Raw genomic sequence first — 22,097 nt, 5'->3', positions numbered from 1 at the left:
ACTTGTAACAATGTCCTACGTGAACGCTGCAAACGCGGCGAAAAACAAAACGGCTTGATTATTGCCGCGTTTGGAACAGCAGGGTCAGAATAAAATTCGCCCGCACTCTCCGCGTTCAACGTGTTCACGTAGTACAGAGGAGTTCCTTATCTAGTGTAGTATCATAGAACAATAGTATAGTACAAGGTGTACATTGATACACCTCGGTATAGAAGTCTGTGACATATTATATAATTTATCAATTCAAATGGATGAATGATGCGATATTTCTCTTCGCGCATGCGTAATTTATAATCCGTCGAACGCCGTGTCCAAAGTAAATGCGTCCGATGCGTAGAAAAACAAAACAGCTTCGGCCGCAATTGGAACAGCATGATCAGAATATAAATCGCAGTATCGCGCGCACTCGCCGGATTTACTTTAGACAGCGCGTAATATCATAGATAATAAAGATAAATATTATCTATGTCTAATACATTATACACACTTATATTATATTATAATACTTATATTATACAGATTTGTATAATATATAATATATATAAATATAATAATAATAATAATATCCCTGTTTCACTAATATATGTCTTCAATTATTTGTCCATTCATATAGTAGGTAATCTAAGATAACCATAGACATAAATTCATTGGATCATAATATTATGATAATAATCATTTAGGTAATTAGTTCAATGTTCATTGTTCACCATCGCTATCACTGTACCTATAACGTATAAGCTAATGGACAGCGCATTCCACTCCGCCCTGCCATCAAAGCTAGGCGTTCAAATAACTATATAACTGAGAGAGAAGGAACATGAAGTAGTGAAGGAGCCCGCATAAAGAATTGTATACATTTTATTATTTAGTTTTTTTTTCTCGCTCACTCCATATCATACCCCTGACTTCTCGTTCACTGATCAGTAAAATATGTAGTAAATGTCAAGGATGGCATATAAGACGACGCTACGTTATTAACTTATAACGTCTTTGAGTACTACGTCGTACGCACTCGAGCGCACAATGCGCAGGCGCACAACGAATCGATCGATACAATAAGCAATTCCATGACGTACCTGGGCGAGTGTCGGGCGCGGTGCGTGACGGGTGAAGACGCTTTAGGTCTCACATTTCTGCGTGTCAGACTGTAGTATAGAGATTTACATATAGTGTCGTATATTATAAATCAGTGCTATGGAGTGACGAAGCCATTAGAAAAGTATACTACGACGCCATAGAGTGACGACGTTATCAGACAAGTATACTCCGACGCTACCGGCTACGGCGGCGTGGGGACAACTACTGTCAACTAGTGCCTAGAGCAATCTTAAACTAGACAGTAAACAATAAACACTAAAAGCTAATCAGGAACATGATGGAAGAAAACGAAATCTTCGAATTCGATATTGGTAAGTGTTCATTTTGTAACAATAACCGTACGGTGAAGTTCATGTCCAGGTTTGGTATATATTATGTTGCTGATTACCCATTCAATTGCTTGGACGATGTGTAAAGTGTTGATATGCTTAATGTAACAAAACAATTCCATGCACTGAAAACTCAATACTATAACGACCTAGGTATATTAATGAATTGTCAAAATTAAATCTAACAAGTTTCCACCAATAGTGGCTCGTAAGTAAATATTCTAGGGAGACTTAAATTAGCTTCTACAAATATTAAATGTAAAACGTTATGACGGCGTACACAGTGACTAACGACGACACGCCCGTGATGGTAGCATTGCGGCACGGCTGAATAATATAATGTCGTGAACCCAGTTTCAATAGCGTCTATAGTATGCGGCTTATTTCCCCCCCGGCCTTACATGTTACGATTGCAACTGTCGGGTGGCAGTTTCACTGAATTGGCGACTGTCGTCCTAATAACTAAAATAATATTTCCATCGAAATCACTATTTATAAGTTAGATTTTGTAGCCTTCAATAATAATAATAATAATTAATAATCAAAGGAAATGATATTATAATATATTTTTAATAACTTCAATACATTTTTATTTTGAATTAATTATTCATTTCAAGTAGCTGGTTTTTTTAAAGGGAGACTCAGTCTCAAAGTCTACCCTGACGTGCTGCCCCTGGTTTTAACTATAAGTAGGTAGCTACTACTATTTATGTTGCCATAATATGGTATTAATGAACTACCTATATAATGAATGTGTTTCATCATCAAAAGCAAATATATCTCGAAATATATGCTACACTGACTTCTAAGAAATTTTAATGAGTGAATGGTGCTGTTCTCATATACTCGTATAGGTACTGGCTGATTATAGCTTTGGTAACCTTTACTCAACTGGATTAGATCTTATTTGTCATTTATACATCATATTTATGTTAATTACATGGGACTTAATCACTAATCACTGTATCTGGTATTCCTCAAACAGCTATATACAGGTATATACAGGGTTGGGAACAATAGCAAGACTTCTGGAAAAATAAACATTTGAGACTCCACAAAAAAAAAATTAATTTATTAAATGTTACTTTTTTCATCTATAAGCATAAATAGATTTACTTTAACGCTTCAGTCTATTATTTGAATTTAAGATACAATAACAAACTATTAAGAAGTATTTCAAATTCAAAATAAAGATAACAATAACAAAATTACCTAATTGATTTGTATTACCTGCTTAAGTACTTTTATATGACTTCAATGACAAATTCTAAAATATATCATCATATAAAAAAAATAATACAAAATGTAAATAAAATAATTGTATTATTCAAATTAAATATAAGTACATGTAATTATAATAATTGATTAAAATGCATCTTATATGCTGTTCTGTGCTCAATTGAAAATTGTATAGCCTAGTTTGATAGACGTTCTTGAACCATGGTGGAAGCTGTAGTAATTGGCATTGTTAAAACGTATCCTCTTAATGTCGCTTCTAAATTTAGGTATATATCTTGTAGAGAATGTTTTTGTATGTATTTTATAAAGAGGTAGCAGTTTTTATTATGTTACAATTAAGTTATTATTTTAGAAGCTTGAAACTTGAAATATTGAGCTTCAACATATAACTATCATTAAAATAAATACTGTATAACAATGCTAGATCATCCGACCATATTTTTATATCATCTACCCATTTCCATAGTCAATAAATTTTGACCAGGCAAAAATGAGAAATTTGAAGATATTAGACATTTTTTCAAATTGCCATTTTAGACTTGTAATAATATAGAATCCAATCCTAGAAATTGATAGCATTGTAGATTCACAATAGTTTCACTCATTTCATTTGACTTTAAGTCATATATTTTCTATTTATTAGTCTGGTAGGTAGTTAGGAAATCAGTGGGTTTATTTATAATATTAAAATTGCAATTGTTTTAGCATACTTTTATATTTTGAAAACCATTTTATTGTAGGTGTATTTTAAATGCATTCAATTAAACTTTCTAAGGTAGCCATATAGCTAAATATAATAATATGATAGTTTATGTTCAGTGTATGTGTATAGTTTATTTAAATTTACTATTACCTTAGGCTTTGAAAATATTTAAAATTTATAACCATTTCACATTCTATTTTTATTTTTGTTAGCGTGGGAAACACATTGATATTCCTTGCGACTCTTAATATGTGTAAAAATGTAGACATTATTATAACTAATATTAATTTTACGGTATAATTCGGTACCAGTCATTGACAATCATCGATATAATTAACATCAACAGAACAATTAAGGTTTATTTTAAAAATGTACGTGTTTAATTTATGACACAGTATTAATCAACATCCATCTAATAACAAGTATTAACAAATTGAAATATTTTGGCTAGGATTTTCAATTTCTTATATTAAATAAGATCATTATGTAAAATTGTGCCCCTGGCTGGCACCCACCTCGCCAGGTCCTTGGTCCAGCCTGTGAATACAAGCGTCATATTTTACCGCTTATTTGGACATAATTTAAAAACATTTCGTAGCTTTTAATTGCATATAAATTAGATCCCTAGCAAAACCCCAACTTCTCTCAACATAACCAAATTTAATAAATCATGCATAAAATGTTGTTTATTATTTTTAAATTGTAATGTTTTATTTTTAATTAGGTGATAAAGTCCTTGCTTACTACAGTGGATTGCTTTACGAGGCAACATGTAAAGACCGGCGATTTTCGGACGAAGGAGTAATTCAGTACTATGTTCACTACAAGGGTTTTAAGAAAAAATGGGATGAATGGTCTGATTATGATGAGGTGTTGGCAATTAATAAAATTAATTTGGACCATAAGAAAAATATAGAATCTGTTCGGTAATTGATTAATTATTACTACTCATAACTTATCATTAGTGCTCAGTAATTGTAGGAGTCTCATATTATTCTATATGCTCTCAACTTATAGAAGTCTAAAATAAAAACCCAAGCAATACAATAATAAGTTAAAAAATCTGAAATCTTAAATGCATATTTTGTAGATTTTAGGGAGGAGGTGGAATACATATTTTTTGATTTTTATTTGTATATTGTGCATATTTAATACTTTCTAAAAAATTGATCTTTTTCATTCATAAGCTGTGTATTCCAATAATAATATTGAATACAAAGCTCAATATTAATAAATTGAATGCAGGTATTTATTGTTATCGTTGCAGTAAACTGTTAATTTAACGACAACAGTGCTATGTGCAATTTAATCTCTATCGCTCTAATATTCCGATTCAACTACCAGGTATTTTTTTTCAGTTCAATAAAATGTAAAAATGTTAAACAGTTTTCGGCTGTATTTGAAATATTATAAATTTATTTTTTTTTCATTTCTTTTAGTGAAAATTAATAAAAAAAAAAACAAATTAGTCTTTTTTTGTAATTTAATAATTTTAAATTTTGATAAATATAAATATTTTTAGCAATTTGTCATTTTTCTTGCATATTTTCCATTTTTTAGATTCTTAAATTTCTGAGCTCTACTTGTCGCCATTTATCTAAAACAAATATCTATAATATTTTTTAATGTAGGAAAACTTGTGGATCAAAACGAGTAAAAAAATCTCAAGGACCAAGGAAGACAGATAATGGTACTTCCGCAAAACAAGAAAAAAGAAAACGAGGTAAGTATTTAAGTTCAATATTTATTTTGTATTTCATAATTGTCATTGTTATGTTTTGTTAAAACTAGGCAGGCCAAAAAAAAATGTAGAACAATCCGCTGGGCCAGCTTCAACAAAATTTGTAGAACTAGCTACAGCAAAATTTGTAGAAAAATCTTCAGCAAAATTTACAATTCCAGCTTCCGCACAATTAAAAAACCTATCCGTGAAAGTAATAGACATACTAAAATATGCAGAACCTGCCACATCACAATTTGCAGGGCTAGCTTTGCCGCCATTCGTAAAACTAGCAGTAGAAAAGTCTGACACGCAAAAATTAGCAGAACCAGCTACAGCACAATTTGTAGAACCAGCCGTTGAAAAATCTGCTGATTCAGCCATACTAAAATTTGAAGAACCTACTACAACACAATTTGCTGGGTTAGTTCCGGCACAATTCGCAGAACTAGCCGTAGAAGATTCAGACGTACAAATATTTGCAGAACCAGCTCCAGCACAATTTGCAAAAAAATCTTCAGCAAAATTTACAGTGCCAGCTTCCGCACAATTAAAAAACCTATCTGTGAAATTAATAGACATACTAAAATATGCAGAACCTGCCACATCACAATTTGTAAAACCAGCTGTAAAAAAATCTGCTGAATCAGCCATACTAACATTTGAAGAACCCACCACAACACAATTTGCTGGGCTAGTTCCGGCACAATTTGCAGAACTTGCCGTAGAAGATTCAGACATACAAAAATTTGCAGAACCAGATTCAGTACAACTCACAGAACCAGCTGTAGAAAAATCTGCTGAATCAGCCATACTAACATTTGAAGAACCCACCACAACACAATTTGCTGGGTTAGTTCCGACACAATTTACAGAACTAGCCGTAAAAGATTCAGACACACAAAAATTTGCAGAACCAGATTCAGTACAACTCACAGAACCAGCTGTAGAAAAATCTGCTGAATCAGCCATACTAACATTTGAAGAACCCACCACAACACAATTTGCTGGGCTAGTCCCGGCACAATTCGCAGAGCTAGCCGTAGAAGATTCAGACATACAAATATTTGCAGAACTAGATTCAGCACAACTCACAGAACCAGCTGTAGAAAAATCTGCTGAATCAGCCATACTAACATTTGAAGAACCCACCACAACACAATTTGCTGGGCTAGTCCCGGCACAATTCGCAGAGCTAGCCGTAGAAGATTCAGACATACAAATATTTGCAGAACTAGATTCAGAACAACTCACAGAATCATCTACAGCACAATTTGCAGAACCAGTCGTAGAAAAATCTGCTGAATCATCTATACTAACATTTGAAGAACCTACCACAACACAATTTGCAGGGCTAGTCCCGGCACAATTCGCAGAGCTAGCCGTAGAAGAATCAGACATACAAATATTTGCAGAACTAGATTCAGAACAACTCACAGAATCATCTACAGCACAACTCACAGAACCAGCTGTAGAAAAATCTGCTGAATCAGCCATACTAACATTTGAAGAACCCACCACAACACAATTTGCTGGGCTAGTCCCGGCACAATTCGCAGAGCTAGCCGTAGAAGATTCAGACATACAAATATTTGCAGAACTAGATTCAGAACAACTCACAGAATCATCTACAGCACAATTTGCAGAACCAGTCGTAGAAAAATCTGCTGAATCATCTATACTAACATTTGAAGAACCTACCACAACACAATTTGCAGGGCTAGTCCCGGCACAATTCGCAGAGCTAGCCGTAGAAGAATCAGACGTACAAATATTTGCAGAACCAGATTCAGCACAATTCGCAGAATTAGCAACAGCACAATTTTCAAAACAAGCTGTAGAAAAATCTCCTGAATCAGCCATACTAACATTAAAAGAATCTGCCACAACACAATCCTCAGAACTGGCTGTAAAAGAATCAGACAAACAAATATTTGCAGAACCAGATTCAACACAATTTACAGAAGCAGCCGTAGAAAAATCCACTGAATCAGCCATACAAATATTTGGAGGGCCATCTACATCACAATTTGCAGGACCATCTACATCACAAGTTTCAGGGCTAGCTTCGGCACAATTCGCAGAACTAGTAGTAGAAGAATCTGACATACAAAAATTTGCAGAACCAGATTCCGCACTATTCGCAGAACCAGCTGTAAAAAAATCTGTTGAATCAGCCTTACAAATATTTGGAGGGCCATCTACTTCACAATTTGCAGGACCATCTACATCACAATTTGCAGGACCATCTACATCACAATTTTCAGGGCTAGCTTCGGCACAATTCGCAGAACTAGTAGTAGAAGAATCTGACATACAAAAATTTGCAGAACCAGCTGTAAAAAAATCTGTTGAATCAGCCTTACAAATATTTGGAGGGCCATCTACTTCACAATTTGCAGGACCATCTACATCACACTTTTCAGGGCTAGCTGCGGAACAATTCGCAGAACTAGTAGTAGAAGAATCTGACATACAAAAATTTGCAGAACCAGCTGTAAAAAAATCTGTTGAATCAGCCTTACAAATATTTGGAGGGCCATCTACTTCACAATTTGCAGGACCATCTACATCACAATTTTCAGGGCTAGCTTCGGCACAATTCACAGAACTAGTAGTAGAAGAATCTGACATACAAAAATTTGCAGAACCAGATTCCGCATTATTCGCAGAACCAGATGTAAAAAAATCTGTTGAATCAGCCTTACAAACATTTGCAGAACCTGCCATTACACAATTTGCAGAACTAGCTGTAGAAGAATCAGACATACTAGAATTTGCAGAAAAATATTTTGCACCATTCACAGAACCAGCTACAGCACAATTTACAGGACCAGCTGTAGACAATTCTGCTGAATCAGCCATACAAACATTTGCAGATCCCGCCACAACACAATTTGCAGGGCCAGCTTCGGCACAATTCGCCGAACTAGCCGTAGAAGAATCAGACTTACTAAAATTTGAAGAACCATATTTGGAACTATTCACAGATACAGCTACATCACAATTTTCAGAACTAGCTATAGAAAAATCAGCTGAATCAGCCATACAAACATTTGTAGAACCCGCCACAACACCATTTGCAGAGCCTACTTCTTCACAATTCTCAGAACTAGATGTAGAAGAATCAGACATACAAATATTTGCAGAACCCCCTACAACACAAACTGTAGGCCCGGCTACAGATCAATCTGTAGAAGCAGCTGTAGAAATATCCACTGAATCAGCCATACAAACATTTGTAGGGCCATCTACATCACTATGTGCAGTATCTGCTGTAGAAAATTCTGCCAAATCAGCCATATATACATTTTCAGAACCAGATGTAAGATCAAAACGAGTTAAAAAATCTCAAAAACCATGGACAACAGAAGATGCTTCTTTCTCAAACCCGGCAAAAAAAATCCAAGGTACGTTTAATATTTATTTTGTATTTCATATTTATCATTGTAATATTTTGTTGAAACTAGGCAGGCCAAAAAAAAATGTAGAACAAGCTGCAGGGCCATCTACATCACAATTTGCAGAACCTGCCGTAGAAAAATCTGCCAAATCGGCCATACTTACATTTTCAGAACCAGCTGTAAGATCAAAACGAGTTAAAAAATCTCAAGAACCATGGACAACAGAAGATGCTTCTTCCTCAACACCGGCAAAAAAAAAACGAGGTATGTTTAATATTTATTATATTCAATATTTATCATTGTAATGTTTTGTTGAAACTAGGCAAGCCAAAAAATAATGTAAAACAAGCTGCAGGGCCATCTACATCACAATACGTAGAACTTGCCATAGAAAAATCTGCCGAATCAGCTATACAAACATTTTCAGAACTAGCTACAGCACAATTTGCAGGACCAGCTTCAGCACAATTCGCAGAACCAGCTACACCACAATTTGTAGAACCAGCCGTAGAAATATCTGCTGAATCAGCCATACAGCCATTTCTAGAACTAGCTGAAGGAGAATCTGCAATCTCAGTTGTAGAACAATCTATCCAAACTGAAGAAAGTGAAGCAGCTGTTCGGGCTGTTGAAAATGTCGTAATAGACATTATTCCACGTTCGAGGGTACCTCTTATTACAAATAGTTTAAAACATAAAGTTAAAAAATTTGATTTGGGTATCTATTTAAATCAAATTTTTATTTTAGCAACAGGCCATTGAATTGATGAAGGAACTCAAACTACCATTAGTTTTCAAAAGAACAATAGATTACGACCGTATAATGCACGCCAGATTCCAAAAAGTACTATACATTTTATTTTTATATGTCATAGTTCTATCATTTTAATATCGATTGTTTGGTTTTAGGTATTAAAGTTTCCAGAGGTAAACTCTTTCGCACAAACAATCTATACCTTCACTCAATCATCTTATTTTATAGATGATGTCCAAAAGTAATTATTTAATAGCTACCTAAATTTATTATTAATAATAATTTTATACTATATTTGTTTTAGAAAAAGTTCAACGATGTTCTGTCTTACTTTAATGAGATATTTTAATATTTGTGTTCACAAACGTCTAATATACCAAGTCGAGAAAAGATTCTACTTATGGAAGAGGGTAATGATAAAAAATTGATCATGTAAAATGTTTTTAATACTAGGTTAAATTATATTAATAATTTCCATTTTTAAATACTTCTAACTTTTTAAGTTCTAAATTGAAAAAAAAAATTTACTAATCGATCTTGGCGGCGTGATAAATGTATTGATTTTACAATGATGTTTGATTTTTGTATTTGTGTATACATATTATAGTTGACTTTAGCATTTACTTGACGTGTTGGTATAATTTGAAAATAATAATTTTGGTATGCATTCATCAGCGTTTCCCAACCCTTTTCACTCACGGCACACTAGTCATAATCATTTTTAGCCGTGGTACACTTGACTGGGGGACAGCCACCAAAATTTTCCTCACATTGGGCACCCAATGTTTTCAACGCTACCGGTGGTTTTATTTTGCTTCAAATTTTGTATCAGTCCATGTTTTATATAGATGGCTTTTATATAGATGGCTTTGTAAACTCTGGGTCCCCATTGGCAAATGCGGGGATGGCCTCTTGTACATACATTCATGGTCACTGATAAGCTGATCGTTTCCAGTCCATTATATCTTATTCCATAACTTAGATATATAATCAATATACTTTTTATTAGATTTTAAGAAATTTGTAGAAATTACAAAAATTTTAAAATGATTTTTTAGTTAAAAATGTAAAAAATGTTCCATTTTTACAGCTAAGGCAGCAAATATAATAGCATTTTGCTATATACTATATAATAAGTACTGAAGGTGTACTTCATTGAGTAGGTCTCTATTATGGATGTATTCAATTTGAATTCAGAAAACTAATCATTTCATACTAAAAACGATTCTGAAATGTAGTTGATCTGTCAGCCTATATTTCTAAGATATTTTGTTACATATTTATATTACTCTTAGGAATATATAAGGCCTAACTAATTTTTAAAATATAAATTACATATGTTTTAATTGTAATTTATTTCATATAAATAATATCAGCTGTTGATAGCATTCAAGTTATGGGCGCAACCATAGCTACATTTTGGGGGGTTGTTAGAATGATGTATACTAAACTCGTTGGGGCCTTTGCTCTCCACATCACCTATCATACATTTTAAAATATTAGTAACAAAGTCTTGTTATAACTCCAACATTATTACCTATTTAATTTTATTTCTTATTATACTTAAAAAGTATATAATTGACTTATTATTACAATATAATATTTTACAAGTTGCAACTATATAACAAATCCAAATAACAGATGTTCGATTATTATTTTAAATCTATTTTCTTTGTTTTTGTGCTGTATGTAATCCAAAACTGATTCTGTTTTTCTTTTATTTGAAATATCCCTCATAATTTTTAAAATGGACAAGTCTGTTACCATTTCTATAACATAGATTTACTTGACCTCAGACCTCAACCAATTTTTAATTTGTACTAGAAAAACTATGTTCACATGGTACAGAAAAGAAAACCTATTGGAATTATAACTGAAATTTGAAATAACTTAATTATGTTAGGAAACACTCTTTTTGAAATGTTTTTTATTTTAATAAAAATATCAAATAAAAAAAGGTGGATAAGTGGATGTTGCTCTGCTGTACAGTTGGTGACAAGTGGGTCACTGTAATGGATGGTGTTAAATTTGAATTCAATGATATAATATCATTATATAAGAAAAACCATTCTGAGCGAAAACGGTCAGTCAGCCTATGATATTACCAAATATATTTGATGATATTATTGTGAATAAAGTAATTTATATATTATAACCTATTTACGTGAAACCTTGTTTTAAATTTTCAATCCTTAGCTATAAAAGTTGAACATTTTATAAATTTTTAACTACAAAATAATTATTAAATTTTAAATGTGATAAATTTTGTCAAAATTTGAACTTAAAATGCTTATAAAAAAAATTGTGCCCATGTATTTTTAATATTTTTCAACTGCTATTGTAACAATATATCTGGAGCCTTGCATTAAATTTTCACGCTTTTCTACCCAACAAATAAAATTTTATTGATATTCAGAGAAAAAAAAACTAAAAATTGAAAACTGACAATGTCTGTAAACAACTCAAGAAGAGTCAAAATATTTTTAAAATTTTATCATGAATAGAAAATGCTAATATAAACATTCAGTGAAATTTTCAAGTATCTACAGTCATTCGTTTGTTAATTACAACCAAAATAAGAAAATCGTTACATGAGAAATCAAGTGAATATCAAATGTTGTAAAAATATGAATTTCAAAAGCTCATAAAATTTAATTTGACGTTCTTGTTGACATTTTTTTTTGATAAAGGCAGACCAACTTATGAGGAATCTTGTATTACAATATTCAAATCTTAGATTTAAAAAGAAAATTTTTTATGAGTTTCTAACTCAAAATAATTTGCAAATTTTTGTCATTCAGTATGTATTTTGTATATATTTGAAGTTAAAATGCTTATAAAAACAATTGTGATAATGGATTTTTAATTTTTTTCATCTGCCTTTGAAACGATAACCTAGGAGCTTTCTATTAAATTTTCAAGCTAATTTAACCAACAAATAAAATTTTGTTGATATTTATAGAAAAAAAAACCTAAAGAAAATGGAAACTAAAAATGTCCGTAAACAGCTCAAAATAAGTCAAAAATGTTATGGTGTATAGAAAATGCTAATATAAACATTCAGTCAAAATTTCATTTGTTCAGTCAACGGTCATTTGTTTTAGAGTTCGATTTTCTCGAAAACAGATTTTGTGTAAAAATTCCCGTTTTTCCTTAATTTTTCTTTTGTTTTTCATGTCGCTTGAAAACCACTGGGAAATGTTTACTTTTGATCCCCCAAAGTACCAACTAGATTCACTTTCTTATCAGAAAAGTTACTGTTGAAGAAAATCCAAGCATTTTTACTGTCTTAAAAGGTAATGACAGACACAAAAATAAAAAAAAACACATCATTATAAAATCAATACATTCATCGCTTCGCTCAGAAACTAAAATCTCACATAAAATAAGGAAATTATTCTTTTATCACATTATTTTTCGTATTTTATAGCAAGGGCTAGGGAGTGCTGAATTAGTTTTGGGAATGCTAAAGTACTAATCCCTGAGGTTTTCTATAAGTAATTTCTATACCCAACTGAATTAAAATTTTAATTTGTTCGTTAACACTTTAGGGTAAAATTTCAGAAATTAGCAGTTTCTCGATACTTATAAATATTATTAAAATTATAAAAGTGAATGATAAAACACATTCATAAGTTAATTAAATGTACTCTGATTTTGATTTTAACGATTCTCATATCTTCCCGTTAAAGAATGGGTAATAGCTTGCTTATAATGTTTGCATTTATTGTTACAGGTCAAATAAATAAATTTTAAATATTAATATCATTATTAAAAACTAAAACACTATAATCTCCTGTGACTACAGGGTCAGAAAAAAAATTACATTTGAGCCATAATGTACAAACTTTGTAAGATCATTCGATATATACACACAAAATGTAGTATCTGGATAAATTTGACTAATGTAGTATAGTCTGACATGTAAAGCATACTTCCCACCAAAAATCACAGTTTTTCACCACTCGGCACTGATGTATACAGAATTATGAAATACTAAATAGTGTTAATAACTCTTTAATTAATACATTTTTTAACCTTACTCATTAAATGGCTTATCAACAAACCAAACACTTGAATTTGAATCAAAAATTACACAAATCAGTGCTGTAGAACTTCAGATATAGCTATCCAACAAAATAACCCCACATTATAATATTATGATAAAGATAATAATAATATTATATAAAGTGACAATTAGTAGTATCAAGTCACTACAAATAAAATAGTTTGAACTACAACAAAATATCTGAAATTGTTATTTTTCATTAAAAATGTCCAAATTTATTAAAAATTTGAACTTCAAAGCCTTGTAAAATACAATATTAGGGCCTATGTATATTTAATTTGAAATAAAAAAAATTTCTATAAATACCTGTAAATGAGATTTAATATTCTTACAGTTAAATTATGTCTAGAAAAGGATAATTTAGGTGACAATTAAATGTTTCAAGTTTCTAAAATTGACATTTTTTGAATATTTACAAAATAATCATTTAAGTTTATGTTAAAAACTTAAAAAACAAATTATATCAACAATACATTCATCGTATAGAATTGCCCAGAAATATAAATAAGAATTTAATGTTTCTTTCATAAAAAAACCTAACGGTTGGTACCACATGCTGATTGCCTTATTCCTTATCCTAAGTTCTCATTTAGTTATAAATAAAAAATATGTTTTATACACTTTTTTTATTTATTTTAATTCCACATTAAATTTAGCAATATTCAATACAATTATAATGAAAGAGAAATAACAAGCTTAATTGGTATTACATTGATTACAAATGCCAATATAATTGTTATACCAGCTATAGTGTGCTAATTAGCCTTATTGCAATATTAAAAATAAGATTTTCGTTCTTAATTATGAAATTATATAATTTCATATAATAATTACATAAACATTTTTTTTCGTAAAAGTTTTGTTTTATATTGGGTATATTGTCTGTTTTAGGGCTTGGTATATTTTCAGAATAAAATCAAAAGTGACTCAAAAATTAACCATAAGTTTAAAAATCAACTAAATCCCAAATCTATTTGGTGTTATTTGTATGGTCCCATGTATCTACTAAGATTTATTGGTATGTATCAAACACAAATACATTATTTTATGTTTAACCTTAAGGACTTATATATAAATTTGTATTACGTCTTTACACAATTTGATTATATAGTTAAATGATAAATATTATTTAAATAATATTAACATTCTTATTTCATTCTTTATTTGAAGTTAATAATTTTATTTTTCATATTTATAATTATGTTTAATATTGGGTATTGAGTTGTCCATTTCACAAAAGTTTGCAAAACTTCCCAGGAACAAAATGTCTTAAAGTTGAAGCTGGTGCGTTTTTAGTGCCAAAATGGCTTATAGAAAATAAAAACTGTCACCCCCTGTAAAATAGTTGGATTTTGTTAATTATTTTTTTATTTAAAAGAAGAACATTTTGCAGGTCAGATCAAAGCTCGATTTTCAAAACTGTAACTATAGAAGCAAAAATATGCATTTGAATAATACACAATATTTGTGAATTTTCATACATATTTTTAAGCACTATATAAAGTAAAATGAAAATTTGGGCTTTGATCCAACTTAAAAAAAGTCCTCATCTTTTAAATAAAAACAAATTATCAAAATTCAACATATCAACGAGGCATAATATTTTTTCCTGCGAAGTCATTTTTGTTGATATAATACACAATTAGGTATCGGGCAGAAGATGAGTAAAATAGGTTTAATGAAGGTAAAAGTAAAATATTATTTTCAAATTTTATTGAATTGAGGGAATATTGAAAAGGGCCACTTTCCTGGAACCCTATGGGGATCGAATGTCATGTATTTTTCATACGTTTTAGACCAATAAGCGGTGGTAAATTACACATACTTCTGAATGTCCGATTTTAATTTTTAATATATGTATGAATTCTTTGGCAAAAAACCTAGGCTTTCTAGGAAGTCGATTTTCAATTTTCAATTTTAAAGGTCCATAAAATTTGGATATTTTTTTAAAAAAATCTCATGAAATAATTGCATTACATTTGTATTTATTTTGGGCTTTTTGCGTTTTATATTAAAAAGTGGTTCCTACAAAGCCTAGTCTAGGAGCTTACAAATTCAACTTTTTTTCGAAATTACAATCAAACTTCAGGAATTATGTTTAATTTACTACCGCTTTTGGTAGTTTTTGTAGAAGAATATATTTCGTTTTTCTCGATTTATTGACATGTGCGTGTGCGTGTGAGGGTGGCACACTGCGTAACGAGTAAAAGACATCGAAATTGCCTATACGCGACCGCTTATTAAATCACCGCCTTCAATCCCCTTAACTATAAAATAAGTTATCAATTTATTTGATAATTTGCTATTCAAAATTTGTTAAGTAAAATTGAATAAAATTAATAAAAATATTTCGCAATACATTTTGTCATACGTTACATTAGCATTTATTTTTCAGATGCTTTACCAAAAATTTTGTTATCAAATTCGTGGTTTCCTGACTACGATTTAGAAACCTTTGTTCATCAAATTAAAGAATTGATAAGGTAAGTTATTGTTTTAGATTTTTCATTTAAACAAACAAAGTTTAAATTATTTATAATGACAACCAAAGAACTAGAAAAAATAAAGTAGGTACGACAACCAAAATATACAATTTCATCAAGAAAAAAATGTTTTGTCATACGTATATGACAGGTGTTAAAAATATTTCCAACTTGATTTATTAACTGCACAAAATTTAACGTGTGGGACAACATTTCTGTTCTAAGAATTGATAGGTATGACCATTATTCCAAATTCAAAGGTTATTTTGTCCGTTTTGTGATGCCATGTAAGATACAGGCGATATAAAAGGCAAAACCTATGGTCACAGTAACTTATCAGATTCATTACAATAACACTAGCCCCTACTTCCTATTTAAAATGTTTTGGCTAAACATGACTTAACTAGTTCAACCCATCTGCTCTCCCAGTATTTCTTCTTTCTTGTAATTTTTGTTGTTTCCTAAACTAAAATTGCCATTGTAAGTGTGACCTCATATCTAAACTCTATTCTCAATGGTTCGAGCAAAAATTTTGTATTAGATTAGGCAGTCCGTGAGAAGAAATAACTGGACTGCCAAAAATATTTTTTTTAATGCTAGTTGTCTGGTTATAATAGATATGTTATCTATTTTTATGATGTATTCGGAGATTACGATGGCCTATACGGCTATAATACAATATACTTAAACAGTTTTACACATATATAAATTATTGTAACCTTATTAATAAAAAAAATAAAAATTTTATTTTAACTGTTATACGCCCAGACAGTTTTTCAGTCAGGCCGTTTTGGCCGGTGCACACTGGGCATCTGGGCGTCTTGCGCTTGAAAGTGGCCGTGGGTACTTGATTCTTGTGCAAGCATGTACAATTTTAACTTATTGTAAGATGTAACACTTAAGAGAACGGTTAGTGAGTCGTGAATGTTTTGACTGTGTATATAACTATTTAATTTAAAAATATTTTTTATTTTTATACGCTGATCATCAAAGTTTTAATAAGAAATCGAGAATCTGTGGCTTACAATTTCAAAACATTTTAATATGTTGTATTTATTTATATAATTTGAAAGAGTGTCAATACTTTCAAATAGATAGCGTTTCAATCGCTAGATTTCTCCCACTATAGAAATACCGTTGAATAACTTGACCGCAAATATTAACACCGTCACCAGTCCATACTATCTTAGTTCATACTTGTAACCGAGGGTGGTATCACAGAATAAGCAGAAGGCTCACTTATGAAGAGCGGTTCACACTACACCGTGTCGTGTAAAATAATCACGGCTACCACAGTTACCAAACGATACCGTATGGTTGAATATATTCAACTTTTGACCGTGTGGTTACATTTATGATCGGAAAATTGATAACTAAAAACAAATGAATAATTTTAAGTTCAGAAGTTGAATAAATTCAGCTATGGTATCGTTTTGGTTAATGTGGTATCGTGTGATTATTTACACGACACGGTGTAGTGTGAACCCGGTTTGAGACGAATGGATCATAGCAGGAAAAATGTCTCACTGTCCATGACGTCATTACGCCGTATTGCCGTTTATCATTGTTGATAACAGTAGACAAGCATAATATTATACAAAACGCGTTTGCGGCATTTTTAAAAAAATGTTTTTGAATAGTAAGTTTTTTTTTCTGTCTAAATAAGAAATTATTTAGTAAAGGTAGCTGATATATTCATGCTTTTTTGTAGAATATGTGATATTATAATCCCTCTTAATGTTATGCACATCTTTTTTTTCTAACAAATGAATTCGTTTTAAGTCTCCTTGAATTGTTGATGCTCTTATATCTTCTAATACTCTGTTGACAGGAACACCCATTGCCAATTTTCCTAAAAATAAATCATTGCAATATTATACAGACCAAAATTATATAAATTGATATAATATAATATAATTAATATAATTTTATAAATTATAAAATTATATTTAAAAAAAACTTACTATTCAAATACATTTTTTTAAAAATGCCGCAAACGCGTTTTGTATAATATGCTTGTCTACTGTTATCAACAATGATAAACGGCAATACAGCGTAATGACGTCATGGACAGTGAGACATTTTTCCTGCTATGATCCATTCGTGGTTTGCGAGCTCAAAATCAGTGAAAAATGTTTGGTATATCAGTGTAGCCCGGATTCTAAAATAATTAAAAATTCTTTTTTGCTGCTGAAACTGAGTTAACACTATTTTGATGTTATCATTGTAGATAAAGAGATAACACGTGTACAATAAAATTATGTACAATATTTATTGTATCAATAAGTTGTTATATAGTACCCACGATTTAAGATATATCTTAAACCGTGATGGTACCATAGAATATTCTGTGGTTCAAGGTGTATTGATAAGGTGTCGTCACTTGTTTAAATACTTGATTGAAAATTTTGCTACTGATAGTCGTCACCACCGGGAGCGCTATATGTCCTAAAGAGGCCGATGAACGAACACTTAAGTACACCAAAGCCATAGAAAATTGAAAATATATTATGATTTAAGGAATAAAATTAAAAATTTTTCATTGCATAATGACTTCAATGTTCTAAATTATTTGCATGAATGTATACTTTATTTTTATCAAATACAATTATTAATATGATTAAATCATTTTTTAATACATTATCTTTTTATCATTTTGAAATTTCCTATTACAAAAAAATATATGAAAAATGTAAAAGTTAATTCACTAAATGATCATACATAATGCTTTCAAAGTATTACAATTAAAAAATAATAATTATTAATTAATATATTGATTTCAAATATAATTCATAACATGTTGATTTTGAGTTTAATACTAGTATTCATATTACCTATGTGTTACCAAAATGCATATATTTTGAATACCTTTTTATAAGCATTTATTACTCAGTTGTACCTATCACCATTGATTTTATAATATATTATTGTATTTATAGGATATTATAAAATCAATGCTATTACCTATATATTATTATATATTAAGAGAGATCCTGGGGATAGAATCATATCTATATGCTAAATGGTTGATAGATTTATATGGTCATCCTAGATCAGTGCTTATTTTCTTTAGACTTTAAGCGTTAGGTTAGGTTAGGTTAGGTTAGGTTAGGTTAGGACAAAATTTAAATATTTAAATTTTAATACTATTATTAATATTTTTCAAAAGTATATTAAAACATTAATTTACTATACAGTTTAATAATTAATCTATGTGAAATAGTACATGTAATTTTAGTATATACCTAATCTAGAAAAAACAATTAATAATTTTGATTAAGGAGGCCTTGACAGTTTTACATTAAATTTAGAGAGCCTCTTGACAAAAAAATTTGGGAAGCACTGTACTAGATTATACTGTAAAATATTTAAATATATATAACTAGCTGTCCCGGTAAACGATCATGTTTGTAATGTTTCATTTCAGTTTAAAAACTTTTTATTACATTTTTCACTGTTTATTTTTCTAACATAATTAGTAGTTATTGAAGAAATATATAAACAACATTTTTGACAAAGGTTTATTGCTCAATACACAGTCAAATATTAACCAAATATATCATAACACATTATGTCAACACGAGAATGATATTCGCTTGCAAAAGAAAAAATGAGCAGGTTGCTAAAAACAAGAAAACACCAAAAAAAACTAAACAATTTTTCAAAATTAGTTTGAAGTTTATAAGATAACTATTATTGAAAACCTTATCATATAATAAAATATGCAAAATATTTTAAACATGTTTTTAGAGTTTTTTATGCACACTAGAAAATAATACTACACTCTACCAGACTACTATTAAAATTAGGAGCAGAATCATAATAGTTTTAATTTAATTTAAGAATTGTAAGAAGGATGCAAATTTCCAAAGAAGTGACTAAATTTACATATAATTGATGTCTACTCGTTAAAAAATATTACAAATGATTAAAATGCAAAATAATGTAATGTATTATTACAGACTCCAATTTATTATGTCGACTCGATTAAAAAAAAACTTATTATGATTCAATGTTTTTGTAAATTACTTCAATTTAAAAAAAAAATTGCATTTTAATTCTCAAGTTTTAAGACATTTTGTATTTAACAGTATGAATACACAGGCCTTCATAGGACAGGAAGCGCACTCTGGTGACTATAGAACTGTGGTAATATTTTCAATCAAGAGTGTATACGTATAGGGGTCCAGAGTGACGATGCCTTATCAATACACCTTGCTGTGGTTGTACAATTGGCTATTATCTCTATACAGCTTCTCTGATATCCCAACAGGTGTTGCAAATCTATCCCCTATAACCATAAGAACCCATGTAATTTTGGGAAAGTGAGTCTTCTGGTTATTCTGTGGTGGTATCTTCACTTTTTATGATAACAAAAATTATTGCGGGGGACGGAGTGGCCGAGCGGACTAAGGCGTCGGCTGCGACGCAGCCGGCCCGAGTTCGATACCTTGGCCGCGGGCGGCATTTTTCTTCGGGCAAGTCACGGTGTCTGGAGAACAAGTGCCGCCATCCCCCACCCGGGCATGGCAGATACCTACGGGTGCCCAAATTAAAAATTCTGCCAAAACAAAATCACGTGTAAAAATCTACAGTACCCCCCCCCCCCCCCCCCGCTACAGTACCACAGGCTAATGACCTGAGCAGTCGAAGCCTTAACCCTAATAAAAAAAAAAAAAAAATTATTGCATATTTCGAAGATAATTTTTATTTATTGGGAAAACAGATTAAGAAAACACGCTCTGGTGGAAACAATTTGTACCTTCCGATTCGGGATGAATAGATATAGGTTTATTTTGGTTATTTTACTTTTTATAATAAATTAATTTTGGTATCGAAACTTTATACACTTTTATAGCTAACTGTATACGTTGGTAAGTACAATGTCTACTAATATTATCATATGCATTCAAATACACTTCATTTAAAGCAAAATACATGCAAAATGTAGGGAAAATACATACAATCTCCCGACTCCTTGTAAAGGGGAACCCGCCTAACCATCAGTACGATAAGCGTCGACAGCGCTCCCAGTGTTAATCTGTCTTCCCAATTCTATAAGAAGAATCAAAATGGCAGCCTACTATGGTGAAACAGTTTTTTTTCCAAGTGCGCTCCATAGTATATAGTTCAGTGGAGCTCAATAACTATAAGTCCGTACACTATTGAGGTCGGATTAGAAATTTAGAACCAATTGTAATAATAAATAATATTATGTAGTATGTACTAATTAAAATAATTATAAAATATATTATTTTTTTTTCAGGTTTTTGGCTGATAATTTTGATACTTATTTCTCTGACACTGATTACATTGACACTGAAAATTTACGAGACCAAATATTATTTAATTTTTAAGAAAATTCAATTACATTATAAACTATTAAATTAGTTTAGTTTCATAACTTTTTATTAAGACATTAAGATACACAATATTATGTAGATATATTTAATTCCTTGTTTATATTATGTAAAATATTAACAGGCACTTATTGATTATTCATTAGCATTCGTAGCTATTAATTATTACAAAAGATTTTCATTTAGTTTTTTATTAACTTTTATTTTTATTGTTATGTTATTATTTATAAATTATAATTAAGTAAATTATGGCATGGCTAACATAATAGTATATTTATCCATGCGTTTAAGTACATTTTTTCTGCAGCGTCAAAAAGTGGAACAGCACAACGTTTCTATATATTACGTTTTTAAGCCTTTATCTGTTGACCGTGGTCCTATAATACTTCCCTCCCACACTACACTCAAATATAATTATTCTACTGGCATTGTGGTGGTAAAATATTTGTTTTTGTACTGGATAACTACTAATTATGACGATTATTTTAAGACTGATAATCTTAAGATAATGTGATAAAAATTAAAATATAGAATTCATAAATATAATGATAATTTTAATACAATAAATAAATATTTTATAAAATAATTGTATTAGTTATTATTATTATACATTAGCATTGTTTGTTTGTACTCTATTTATCCATTCCATTTGCCTACTAATGAATAATATTCACTATGCGATTGACAGCTTGGTTTAATGCGTAACGGATATTATATACTAACACTTTATGTTAAAAAGAATCTGTGGTAATTTAGAGAAAATTATTAGAGATATAATATATAATATATAAATATTATTTGCTTAATATCAAAATATTCACTTACCTACACCAAAAAAACTTTTTTTACTTTTATCGGTATTCTTGTCATATTCTACCACATGTTATTTATATGTAACTAAAATATTAATAAATACATAAATGTAGAAATTATATATA

General features: G+C 30.3%; 1 protein-coding gene across 1 annotated transcript; it reads left to right on the top strand.

Annotated features, from left to right (window-relative positions):
* Positions 1-1,065: 1,065 nt before the first annotated feature.
* Positions 1,066-21,721, top strand: LOC132936482 (uncharacterized). The gene is made up of 12 exons (XM_061003216.1): positions 1,066-1,409; positions 4,094-4,295; positions 5,001-5,092; positions 5,161-8,499; positions 8,560-8,757; positions 8,816-9,159; positions 9,242-9,337; positions 9,403-9,488; positions 9,552-9,657; positions 14,208-14,334; positions 15,712-15,799; positions 21,066-21,721. The coding sequence occupies exons 1-12, from the start codon at positions 1,373-1,375 to the stop codon at positions 21,154-21,156; spliced, it is 4,806 nt and encodes a 1,601-aa protein (XP_060859199.1). The 5' UTR covers positions 1,066-1,372; the 3' UTR covers positions 21,157-21,721.
* The last annotated feature ends 376 nt before the right edge of the window (positions 21,722-22,097 follow it).

This window comes from Metopolophium dirhodum, chromosome 1 (genome assembly GCF_019925205.1).
Source record: "Metopolophium dirhodum isolate CAU chromosome 1, ASM1992520v1, whole genome shotgun sequence".
NCBI classification, from domain to species: Eukaryota; Metazoa; Arthropoda; class Insecta; order Hemiptera; family Aphididae; genus Metopolophium; species Metopolophium dirhodum.
This window is presented reverse-complemented; position numbering and strand designations above follow the sequence as displayed.

Excerpts from the sequence above, each read along its gene's own strand:
- LOC132936482 (XM_061003216.1), top strand. The coding sequence starts at position 1,373 with ATGATGGAAGAAAACGAAATCTTCGAATTCGATATTG. Across the intron at positions 9,489-9,551 it reads TTTATAGATGATGTCCAAAA|AAAAAGTTCAACGATGTTCT; the intron begins GTAATTATTTAA and ends TATTTGTTTTAG. Across the intron at positions 15,800-21,065 it reads CAAATTAAAGAATTGATAAG|GTTTTTGGCTGATAATTTTG; the intron begins GTAAGTTATTGT and ends TTTTTTTTTCAG.